Source organism: Amia ocellicauda, chromosome 3, assembly GCF_036373705.1.
Source record: "Amia ocellicauda isolate fAmiCal2 chromosome 3, fAmiCal2.hap1, whole genome shotgun sequence".
NCBI classification, from domain to species: domain Eukaryota; kingdom Metazoa; phylum Chordata; class Actinopteri; order Amiiformes; family Amiidae; genus Amia; species Amia ocellicauda.
Genome location: NC_089852.1, coordinates 47,554,091 through 47,567,002, shown reverse-complemented (window position 1 = coordinate 47,567,002; position 12,912 = coordinate 47,554,091). Strand labels below are relative to the sequence as shown.

General features: G+C 40.5%; 1 protein-coding gene and 1 long non-coding RNA gene across 4 annotated transcripts in view; one reads left to right on the top strand and one right to left on the bottom strand.

Annotated features, from left to right (window-relative positions):
• The window catches only part of nbeaa (neurobeachin a), a 320,946-nt gene that overhangs the window by 2,560 nt on the left and 305,474 nt on the right, over window positions 1-12,912 (bottom strand). The window contains exons 51-56 of the mRNA XM_066699758.1: window positions 12,478-12,549; window positions 10,912-11,067; window positions 10,310-10,480; window positions 3,229-3,330; window positions 1,838-2,034; window positions 1,386-1,537 (exon numbers count right to left, since the gene is read on the bottom strand). Coding sequence (XP_066555855.1) covers window positions 1,386-1,537; window positions 1,838-2,034; window positions 3,229-3,330; window positions 10,310-10,480; window positions 10,912-11,067; window positions 12,478-12,549 — 850 coding nt within the window. The remainder of the gene's footprint in view (window positions 1-1,385; window positions 1,538-1,837; window positions 2,035-3,228; window positions 3,331-10,309; window positions 10,481-10,911; window positions 11,068-12,477; window positions 12,550-12,912) is intronic.
• The window catches only part of LOC136746897 (uncharacterized), a 45,871-nt gene that overhangs the window by 9,189 nt on the left and 23,770 nt on the right, over window positions 1-12,912 (top strand). The gene's annotated exons all lie outside the window — the stretch shown is intronic.

Genomic DNA, 12,912 nt, shown 5'->3' with positions numbered 1-12,912 from the left:
GAGGGTACATCATAATGACACCGTGCTGCACATTTAGAGCTTAAAGGAACCTCAAATGTTTTTCAGACATGTGACCCCTGTTGTAGCAAGTTAAGAGAAGACAATTTTGTTGTCTATTATTACAATACAATCAGAATAAATTAAAATAAAATGCCATTCACTAACAAACGGTTGGAGGAAAATCAGCTTGTTTTTGAACTGTTTATATTATCAAGTTGCCCAATAACACTGAACAATTGATAATTTTAGATCAAACTAACACACAGGCAATATATTTTTTGTTTTATTAATATCATATAAAGCTTTACAAATATGATTAATCTCTTAAATAATACATTAGAACCCAAAATGTAAAACCAATATGTAAAAAACGAAAATCTCTAAGAAGAGAAAAAAAGATTCAACTTGCAGATTGCTCAGTAACGGAAACAAAAATACAATCATAATCATTAGTCTTCCACCTATTATTGAGCCAGCAATGCCAGGTTCCAGTTGACATATCACTATGCGGAAGAGTTACTGGCCATCTGTAATGTGAGCCGAGAACACCTGCGTTCCTATCGGCATTCGGGCTGGTCTGACACACATCCCATTAGTTTTGAATTGAATTTACACTGCTCTAAAACAGTTAATGTTAGTGAGCATATATAAATAAGACGGTTAGAGACGCACTAATGATGTATGGGCCTACGGTAGCGGCACTACTGTGGAGTTTCCCCAAAGACCTGGAGGAGTAGGGAGATGGCCACTAAGGTGGGTTTGAAATGGTGAGTGAGCAGCTAGTCCTTCACTTCCATACTTCCTGGGTCACCTGATGATGTATTCCCTGAACTCTGAGGGGGAAGAGAAACAACCCAGCTTCTGTGTGGCTCTCACGACACTGTGGATTCTGCTGGGGGGCGGGGAAGAATTAGCCTATCTAAAAAGTTCAAAGGTCAGGGAGAGCAAACGGTGATGTCTAATTCACGTTTTGTGTTTAAACACCATGGAATGTGTGTGTGTGTAATGTACATATTTGCATGGCACATTCTTCTCCACAAACAATATGTAGAAGTTTTTCCATGTGCACTTGAGGACCTATACTGACACAGAAAGCAAGCTTGCGTGCGAATGTGTGTTTAAGAACATGTCCCAAGGCGGTAACCGGGAGCCCTGGGCTGTGCTGTGCCTCAGGGCACGTCTTCATTGTGACAGGTGTGTAATAGGAATGGTCCCTATGGCAGCTGGCTTCCACTAAATATCAACAGCCCATGAATAAAATGGAAGTGTAGTATAAGGATATTGTATACATCACTTCAAATCATGGATATTTTCCAACTTCAAGACTTTACAGTCATATTCCACATATAAGTCCTCTTTTCCCAGTGAAATCCAACCACCCGTACCTTTGATCGTGCGATAAGTCCATCGCTCTGATGCCAGCGTCGCAGCCTGGGTAGATGTAGAGCTGCTTGAAGTCACAGGCCTGCCATACTTCCACAACTCCATTGTCGCCTCCCGTCACCAAGTTCTGGCCATCACTGCTCAAGAGAATGGCCTGGTACCAAGACAGAGCACAATGGGGATCAGGACAAGCAGCTCTCCAACCACACAACACACATTTGTGTCCCATTTAAATACAAACAAATATGTCTATTTCCTTCCCAACATTCAAATAATGCTTAAAACTCACTTATAATAATCAAACAAACAAAAAGTAATCAATGAAATTATCCATTACAGTCAAGCACATGATTGATGTTCAGTCCTAAATCCAGGTCCACGCTTTACTCAACAGTTTCTCTTTGCTCTACATCATATAAAGTGATTTATGTGCTGCCAGACAGGAAGCATGTACCCTGGTAGAGTCGTTGATCTCCATCTGGGCGAGGAGTTTTCCGTTGATGCTGAAGTTGCAGAAGCGGCCTCTCTCGTAGCATATGATGCAGTGGCCCTCGCTGGACACGGAGATGAGGCGTGGGCAGAGACAGTTCTCCGGGCCCTCCAGAGCTCTCAGCAGATCCCCCGTGATGGTGTGGACCAGACACGGCCCCTCTGCGAAACAGAGTAAAAAAACATCCAACACCCGGTTCGGGACAGCAGAACTGGGGGCATCTGCATCCCAACCACTGTTGCTACACAAAAACTCACTGGCAGTTTCCAGCGCATTAGATTTGTGATCATATTTTTAACACTTTTTTTACTAATCAAACATAACAGGCGCAGCATACACTGTCCCTTTGATTATTTGCCTTTCAAACAAGAAATGAAGTAAGCAGTGAATTAATTCAGTTGTCTGATGAAAAAAAGCTGAAAAACTTTTAACTTCAATGGAAATGTCTCCTTGTCTGTTAGAACACTCTTACTGAAGAATAGGGTTAGCCATTTTCACCTTTTTCGGAGGTGCTGTCTACTGCCTACATGCATTTGGGCTGATTGGCATTGTAGTTCACAACAGCAGAACAGATCTGTGATATTTTAGCGGTTTAGTTTAGTTATGTAGTTTTTCCCCCACTGATTTTCTCTCTACAGGGATTAATCTTCAGAAAGCATCTCACACATCTGGAGAGTAAGTTACATAGTGCATTTATGAGCAGTGACTGGCATATTTATGTGTAATTTTTGCATTTTACATACATATGAGAAATAATACAAAAATGAACTCTGACCATATTTAAATGTTCTGTGATCAACATGTGAATTTGGTGTCACTGTTCTGACACTCATATCAATAACTGAAGAATTACAGAACATTCACATGTTCTCCCAGGAATAAAAAAGTAGGTTAGAAAGCTCTGAATGCCTTTGGAGAAAAAGCATTCTACCTGAAAAGGAGAATCTGAAATTAAAAAAACCTCTCAGTAATAAATTAGAATGAACATTTTAAACAAGAACCAAACAGGAATATGGGTTTCAGCGATAGGCAGCATCACAAAAACATCCAGTGGGAGACCTGCAATAGTATAACCTACCCTAGAATAAATTGAGCATGAATCCCATGGAATAATGTTATGTCCAGTCCTCAGACCGTAAGATGCAGTTCTGCATCACCAGAGAGGATTCTAAAACGTATTTAGTAGGATTGGCGACACAAGCTACAATGAGCTCTGCTGAGGTCTTTATAGTGCTGCGGAGATGATGAGTTTGTACTAATCTGTGGCACCCTACAGCATTCCTATACAGTCTATACAGTCCTACTGTCCTGTACTGTAAAATAGCGTGTCAGAAGACTTGTGAGTGATGGCTGACCTTTCGCTCCACTGATGACCAGTCCTAGCTCTGCACAGACGGACACGCAGACCACCTCATGGTCGTGACCGGTCAGCACGGCCCTGGGTGCCGGGTAGTCACCTGCAACACAAGAAGGCGCAATGTTTAGAAAGAGAGGTAGTCGTGGAAACCCACCCGAGGGGCAGAGGAAAAGCCCTTTCCCTTTTACAAAGTGCTGCGAAAGAAAAAATAAATAAAAAGTGCCTTTTTTCCCCCTAGAAATAACAGCTACTCACAGTGACGGAATAGATAAGGGCTGTCAGCGGTCATCTTTCTGGGTGGCCTGCCAGTGCCGTCAAAACTTGGTCGATGCGTAGGATGGCAAAAGTTGCTACCTGGCAACGTCAAAAGTCGCCGATAAAGGGGTACATTAGGGGTTAGGAGTTTCTTATAAACCTCTAAGGACACTTAAGGACTGATTCCTGAACAGCCCACAACTACAGTTCGCTCCCTACTTTCTGAAAGTCACTGGAAATGGGCCTACTGAAAAAAAAAAAAAAAGTGCAATAACCCAAATGTGTGTTTCAGGAAGACAACAGTCATCCCACACTTCACTGGAATACCAAACCACCACGACACCCAGGTAGACATTAAGACTGTGGACACCCTAGGAACAGAATAAAAGACTGATATGATCATTGGGGGTGTGGCAACAGTCCACCGGATAATGTCTTTGCGGTGCGGGTGAGAGCCTTATGTTACTCCCAAGTTCTGAGGAGTGTTTTTTCTTCACATAAAAATATATGTATGTGAAGTGAAATGAATACGTATACAGTTGGGGGCAGGCTTTTGGACTGTCAATACCAAGACACCCAGGCTGAGGAGTGAATGAAAAAAATAAAAGGAAAGTGCTTTATGCATTTTGTTGCTCTCCACCCCAGCTCAGTTCAGCTACAGGAGTAGCTGCTAAGAAAGACTGTCACAAAATGCTGACTTTTACAGCCTACAATTAAATAAACACATTGGGCCATATTCATAAAATAATTTACCACCATGCAAAGTTAATACTACCCCCACCTCAGACTCTGAAAACAACAATGTATTTTGTCATAAACTGTCACACACACATTTCAACTGCTAAGAGAGCATCTATCCTGATTACATTTAGATTTTTGATTTTATAACATTACAATGTCCTTCTTCAAAAAACATCAGATAGACTTAACGTGGTGTAAAATTATTTAATAATATGACCCAGAGTGTTTTCTCCAGGAATGTAGATGTCTGTGAATGTAGATTAGTAAAACCAGAGTCAGTAGGTATTTAAATTGTTTCGTGTATCCAGCCCTACATGCTCTTAAACTGCCCAAGTTTAAGTTTAGAGCCCACAGGCTTGCTTTGCAATAACAGAATAAAAGGAAAGCAAAAAACAATGACTGCATATAACATATGGTTCCCCAAAGAGCCTGTAGTGTAGCCAACAGATTTAGTGTGCTGCCCAGAGCAGGTCCAACTTGTATAGTGTGTCAACTGCAAGAAGTATTCAGTCAGGCAGTGTTGCAGATCCTCCTCTGATGTATAGACGTCTCCCCCTGTACCATCAAGTCACAGCTTCAGAGTGGCAAAAGCTTAGATAATGTCAACATAGCAGGTTCCTGCTCTTCACAAACTTATTTGACAAGAAAAAAAAGCTACAAATTTGGGGACCTACAACACTGGTACTGGATTGCCAGGGCACTGCAGCTTTTATAGGGAGTTTGAAATGGTCACAGTTTAGTAACTTAGAAAACATGTGGATTTGCGCTAATTAAGCAAATAATTGCTCCAATTTAGTTATTGAGAGATCTGTGGGAACTAAAAATCCGATAACCCTCTGGCCCGCGAAGCCCAGGGTTGCAGACCCCTGCACTAATTAGAAGACCTTGTGATTTTCTAGGCTTCATTCATTTGTTCACAAGATGTCACTGCAATGGAAACTCCCTATTACTCCACCCTGTGTATATCCTTGTACATTTTGGAAGATTGTAGTTAATAAAGTATAGTATGCAAGTATATTCTTTACAATTTCATCTTAGTCAAGCACAGAATAACTTATCTGTATTGTTTGTGCTTTAACTTTTCTTTCTAGTCAAATTCCCTAATGAAATCGTAAGGTGTCTATGAAAGTGTCCCATACTACTTTACCTATATGCAGTTCTTAGTCCTGCATGACTACAGAATATTAATCAAGTAACGGTCTGCACTGTAATAGGAAACAGAATCCAGATAACATCTTTTATTGGTACAGGAGAAAATATTGAAGGATGCAGATTTTTTTTTTAAGTGTGGCGTGTCTTTATAACGAATGCTCTGTTCTTGTTTATCTAATGCAATTCAGGTTTATAGAACTTTCACTTTAGCTTTTGTCAAGCCCTTATAAATATGTTTTGCAATGCTTTTGCTCAAAGATTCTTCAAGCAAGGTGTCAAGAAAAAAGAAAGGTACAGAAAATTAATGATCACTCGAATGGCTTTGTTAGAAAAGAAGCAGATTTGAGGTTGGGAGAAACATTTACGTAAAAAGGAGTGAATTCTACTGTTCACGTATTTGACCTGAATTCAAAAGAAATAATATGGAGATTAAACATACAAATCTCTCTGCCTATGTTCAAACTGGAGAACGAAAGGCACATTTTTCAAACTGAAAATCAGATTTAAATTGCAAATGAAAGTCGGTCTGTAAGAGTGTGTGATAAAGAGTCCAGGAGAGGGAGATAGCAGTGCGTGTGGTAAACATCTTGATCAGAAATGGGTGATTGTCATGGAAATATCAGCAACCACAGCATTTGGCCAAAACCCAGTGGACTGCTTCACTCCTGTCACATGATTAATGAGGGAAGAGGGGAAAGGTTACTCATGGGGCAAGACACCTGGACAAACCGGCACTATTTCCATCTTTACATCCACACTGCAAAGCTTCTAATGAACCCTGCTCTTTAGATGACTCACACACCTGGGCGTTACCCATTGTGAAGCCACTGTATAAGAAATATAGCTTAATGAAAATTTGTCACCACAATTCAACATCTAAAATGAGCTCAGTTGTTGCCCTACCTCATTCTCAGTAAATGCCTTGGTATGTTTACAGTTGTAGTCGAATAGAAACCAGACCCTTCATTAGAAACAGTTATTTGGGGATGCATTTCATTGAATTAAAATTATTCATTCTTATATCTTTTCAGAAACTGTTTGGCAAAATAAAGATTTCAGTTGTCTGAGCTCAGATAAGACGAGGTAAGACAAGGCTCTGCTGATTGCTAGATAGATTGACACAAACCCCCAAAACCAAAACATAAAACCAAATATGTTCTTAGTACATATTTAAAACTCAGTAAGATCGTGTAAGCAGGAGCAACACCTCAGTGGATTCTTGGATTTCTTACACAGCACACATTCGCCTTTATTTAGTTTATTTTGCTGTAAATTGAGCAGTTCCTACAGCTCTGCCATAATTACCTCCAATTAACCAGGCAGGGAATGATTATTAAAGAACCCTGTTGTGTAATTAACATGATCATTATTATTTTAATTAACAACAACATTATGCCTTGCAGAAATCAATAGCCCTCCTGAAGGGGGCTAGCAAACATATCAGTGTGTAAACTTCCCCGGGTAGAATTGTATCTGGTGTTCCTGATAACCTGCTTGTCACGACCTGTCTGTAAGCAGGCGAGAGCAGCATGACACGTCCCTATAGGACAGCAGATGTCTGAGACTTGGCTGCTCAGGGGAGAAGGAACACAGCTCTCCTGTTGTAAGGACACACACAAACAGTTAACTAACATCTTCAATCTCTGTAATCTGGAGCCCACAACATTACCTGTAGGCAGACGGAGATATTTAAAAAGGAACTACTACTGAATGCTTCAGTTATTAATAACAAACCGAATGAGCTGGTTCTGGTAACCTTTGCTATACCATGGAAAGTGGAAAATTATAACGTGGGTGCTTTATTATTATAATTATTACTGTAATGATTAGTAGTAGTAATAAAATAAGTGATGAGACTAAGAAGAAGAACAGCAACATGCTTGTGATACTAGAAACAAATACATACTTTTTATATAAATAAATACCTACATACAAACATATGTTAAATCAGTTGAAAATCAGTTGAAAATTAACTGAATGTGTTAATAACGGTTTAGAAGATGTAAACAAAACCTAAATCAAAAAACAAAACCAATCACAGTATTTTGGGCGAACCTGCGCACACATGCTGCCCGTTCTCAGAGGAGCACTCCATCAGGGCCCTGATGGTCGGTGTCTCGGCCCAGGAGAGAGGGCAGCCCCCGGGAGAGCAGGCTACCATGGGGCCCCTCAGGCCCACAGCCCCGCTGCAGGCCGAGTAACAAGAGCCTTCACACTCGGGCCCCAATCAATGAAGTTACAGGCCGCAGAAGACAGGTCTTGAATAGCACTGATACCTCTAAAGCACACCAGTGGCGGAGGCTGAATGGAATACATTTCAGCGCGGCCGTCTGGGGGATTGGAAGCCAAGTCCAGCTCACCTATCTGACAAAAGATTCAATCAGCCCCTAGCCTCAGGAGGGTCCTCTCCTTGCCGCTCCAATTAGACTGTGCAAATTCATCTCTTACACCGTGGAGCAGAGTTAGTGGAGCCAGGATGGGGGTTGATTGGGGTGGAAGTCATTTGAATGATCACATAGATAAGACAAAAACACTTTTTTTCCTCTCCTGTTTGCCAGTGAAATCAATTCCAACAGTCTGCATTTGACTGGAAAAAGAACATGAATTCCCATTCTTATTGCACAGACCCAAGACAACAACAAAAGCCTACCAGCATTTTCAGCCCATTTTAGACCCGTTTATAACCCTTAATGGCAGGATCCTACACCTACACGACTGCTGTCAATCTTACGCATTGATCCTTCTTAATGGACTCATTTTTAACCAGGTGTAAAATGTAGGTCCCAGTAAGGACACATACAGCAGGTGCAGAACACTTCTCAGAACAACTGTGAAGGGAGCCTCCAACTATTTCAAATCTCAACAACATATTGACTGATGGTTCTGTTCACTGTGAAGCCTCGATAAAGTGCCTTTAGGAAGAGCGTAAAGGCCCTGTTATGACTCTGTCCAAATACAGTTCCTTTGTTTAGGGAGTAGAAAAAAGGACAAACAAAACAAGGAAAAATGCACCAATACAAATGTAGGCCCACATATTTCCTCTTCCAACAGTTTACCCACCTCTTTGCCTAAGCAATGTGTTTTTATTGTATTGCACATATGGACACATGACAAAAGCTGGGGCACTGCACCTCATTATAAACAGTGTAAGGGGAAGCATGGATACTCAGCCATTTTAAGGCAACCTTGTTTCAGGTACTGCATTCCTGATCATAATTTGAGTTGGAAATTCATATTTATAAAACAGGCCCACTAGAGTGCGCTGTTTTTTAGTGAAGTGAAGTAAATCTGACTTACATCTGAGAAATCCTACCCACGGAAATATCAACTCCAGTGCTTTTCTCATTGACTTTGTCTAATAAGCAGTCCTTTCTATAGTGATAAATACTACAGCTTCTTTCTATATATTAATATATATCTATACACACACACACACACACACACATATTTTTTTTAAATAGTATCGATGAAGATTGGCTACTGAGTAGTAATGTTCAACCTACTGTGTGACTGAAGACATTATTTTCTGACACCTACCACATTGTTGTTCTGTAATCTAAGCTCCACAACAAATGGCAACTACACTAAATTATCATATCAATTCTCAACCACCTAGACAAAAAAAACGACGATGTCAAACAACAAAAGCAAACTACCAACCCAAAAAGTGAAACTAAAATACAATGATCCATTATTCTCTTAGTGTTTCCCTATTTTTTCTTTCTCTGTTAAATGGTAAGGTGTGTTAAATTCTACAAGGTGCACAGTAAGCAATATCTCTGTAAATATCTGGGGAGTCTGTTTTCCACAACTGCTAACAAGAGTGAATCTACCCTTTGCTAATTGGAGGCAACCAAGCTGAAATTCTTAATTAACTGTCTAAGCTGCACTGAAGTTAATTATAAAATTTTAGCACCTAAACCGGGATTCTTGTAACATCTGACACTTGGAAACACCACCCCACCCCCCAACTCTCAGCATTATGCTTTTTTCCCTACCTCAGAATCGAACACTTTTAAATCCCAGCTGGAGAAAGCACCCACATAGACATCCTGTCTCTGTTTCACTTCAAAAAGCATTTCTCCTCCATTCTCCTCAGCTCTATTTATTGACAAACCCATCTCAGCACCTTCTTAGCCTGTCATTACTGCATTGAAAGGGAGATGATAAGGTGCCTAAAGAAGGTGAAAGTAAAGCAATCACCCTAGCTTGTGTATATATATATTTTTTTATTTCATGGTTTTCACTGTGTTAAATACAATAGGTTGTTTGCAATAATGTCACTTAATTACCTCAGATTGATGAAAGTGGTTTCTCGGATTTTGGTTGTGCTCTTTATTCTGCAATCATTCCTGTATACCAAATGGTCTTTTTAAAGCAAGGTCGTTCGGTTTACCACAGAGGGATCTTGCGTGCAATTAGATGCTATGATGGTATGATAATGTGGGATGCATGCGAAACACATGTTTGGTAATAAGAATGTGAATTAACTGAAGTGTTGAAAGATTTTTAATTTGAAAGAGAAAATATAATGGTTGTCTAACTTCAGGTAGATGGTGGCTCTAGCGCTCAGGTGTTTGTTGGAGATGATTTGCATTTTCAAATGGGAACTGTGACACCTTCAAGATGTACGAAAACAGAAGAAACTGCATGAAGATTTGTTTTGTTTTTAAAGGAAATTAATTCCTTGTTTAAGTAGACACAACTAGATAGAAAAATGAAGTAAATGGAGTTTGAGATGTATTAATTAAAAAATAACTTAAATCTACAACAAAACCCAGGTCTGAGAACCACATCTGAAATCTCGCCACTATCAAAGACAAAAAAACAGCAACCGTCGGAGCACCAGAAAAACAACCTATAAGCGAACCTCTCAGTTCTTACAGCACGTTATCTCAGAAAGCCCTGCAGTCTTTGGCTGTGCCACTCACTGTTATTGGGGTTGTCTCCGATGATGTGGTGCCGCCCGCTCCAGTACCAGAGCAGCAGGGTGGCGTCGCGGGAGCCCGACACGATGTAGCAGTCTCCCCCGATGTAGGACTCGGACCGGGCCAGGCACGTCACCACGTCCCAGTGACCGAACACAATCTGGGTCAGCTTGCCTGCAGTGGAGGACACACAGGGTTGAACGGCCACTCCTTTAGTCAGACAGGTGAAGCAGGAAAAAACGGAGATTAGAAAACTGCACAGGAAGTGAGTCACTACGCATTAGAAGGAATTGAGGGTTTTGGGGTTTTAACTAAGCTGTACTAGTTGCATGCTGTTTTCAGAGTGCACTATTCAACCTCCTAAGTTTTTTGTGAGTTAAATATCAATGCTAGGGCACCCCAAATATGTTATATTTTATAGGTGGCTTCAGTCAGGGGGTAAATAAACATTGGTATAATTAGGTAATGCTTCACTGGTATGAAAAAGAAGATCCAAAACCACAATGGTATAGCTCTTTAATATACTGTTATGACAATAGTTTAAACTGGATTCATGCGTTCCCTATGGAAGAGCCTTGATTCTGCGCCTCGAGGTGGAGAGGTACCTGTTTCTGTGGAGTAAACTCTGAAGCTCTTGTCCCAGAACCCACAGACCAGGATGTAGCGGTTATCCGCAGTCACCACAAAGCAGTGTGTGTTGATCTGGATACTCTGGTCCACCAGGTCTGTGATTTGCCTTTTGTTCATCCCAGAGTTGTTGGCTAAAATATAGATATACACATATTTTCTAAATAAAGACGACTTCCCAAGATATTCACTTATACATGACACAAACTAATCAGATTAAACCAAAAAAATCCACTGCAAATTATTGTTTATCTTCCTGCAAATGCATTAAGAAAAGGTGATCAATACATGGCCAATACACAGTATTAAACAGCTGTACATAAATATTCACCTCAAAACAGCACAGATTATTTGGCACCGAAATGCAACGTAAAAGACCGGAATCGTGTCCGAATGGCCCAGGTTTAAATTGCCGCACTGTGGGTGTTCAAATCTACAGCTGAATTTCTCGCTTCAAAAGAAGTGTCAAAAACAGCAGAGACACAAGTGTGATTTGATTTTCTGTATATACAGTAATGCAATAACTGTCACAAGAACAGGTAGTGCTTGCCAGCACTAATCATTATGGCAGTGACACACTCCTACATTGTAGGGTAAATGCGAACCCTGGCAGCAGCGAGGCCTTCATTAGCCCTAGTGGGAACTGGTTAATGCTCATTTAATGGTGGACCTCAGTGCATTTAATAGAGGGGTACGACCAGAAGATACTCAGTGTAATTCCTGATTTGGATTAGATGCTTCTGATGTTGTATCCCTACTTATGTATAATAAAATTAATTAATTGAGGGGTGCGGATTGTTTTGGGTGCTGCACTGTAAACAGAATTGTTTATAAACTGTGAACCACCCAGTGTGACATATATATGTCATATACAGCGGGCTGGTTAATTAGGATAAAATATTTTTGTCCAGCATGTTCAGCGTTCGTGACATATGGGATTGTTTGACATTTTTGTGACATATGTCCCACTGGGTTCGTAAGGGTTAAATTAAGAGTATATTAATTATATGCCTGTTTCTCATTATCCCTACATTGGATTGCCTGGATATCATTTATAGCAATGATAATCAATTTCTGTAAAAAACAAAACAAATTTACATATTTAAAAATTACTCTGATGGTGCTGCCAGTTATATTCAAATTTGGGCAGTTTATTAATGCAGTTTCTTCCCTTTTCTAAAAACATTCTCCTTCAAAATAACAGTTACAATCAGTGTGTATGTATCTGGTTGTTGTTTGTAGACAGAGACACAGTATTCACAAAATTTCAAAACTCCAAAGGGATGAAACAGGAAAGTAGAAGGACAAAGCCGGCGTGACCTTGGAGCATGTGCGTCTCTGATGGAAAACACAACATCTGCGTGTGACTGTAATATACTGTACTTACAATATAGATCTGTTTCCTGAGAATTTGATACACCATTACATTGAGTCCGGTGACATTTTTTTCCCCGGATGTCTCCCCCCACGTGGTCAGCGGTGCCTGTATCTGCCTGATGCAAATAAGACTTGAGTCTCGATGTGAGCCGCAGCGCTGGACTCACCAATTAACGGATCCATTTCAATGGGCAGGTGATGAGCTTGTTCCAGTGAGTATCCTGGCGCTCCCCGGAGACCTGCACACAGACACAGCATGTCACCAAAGACTCTCCCCCCCAGAACACACTTCACTTCACACACACTCCGCAGCGAGCATGTCATATATCGCTGAGGACGAGAGAACCAGAGATGTCTCCCAACATCCAGGATGGGATTTCAGTTATTTAAAGCCCTAAGCCAAGATTCAAATTCTGGCTATTGATTCCTTTCTCCTAGGGTTCTTCAACAGTTTTCAGTTTTCAGAGATCGTACTCTAATCGTATTCCCGCACTACAGTCATGAAAATCACATTTCCTTTTTTCAAATCATTTTTTTTCAAATCATTTTTTTTCTCATCACTCTTATTTTCTCGTAAAACCCTACACTCATTACCCCGCTAT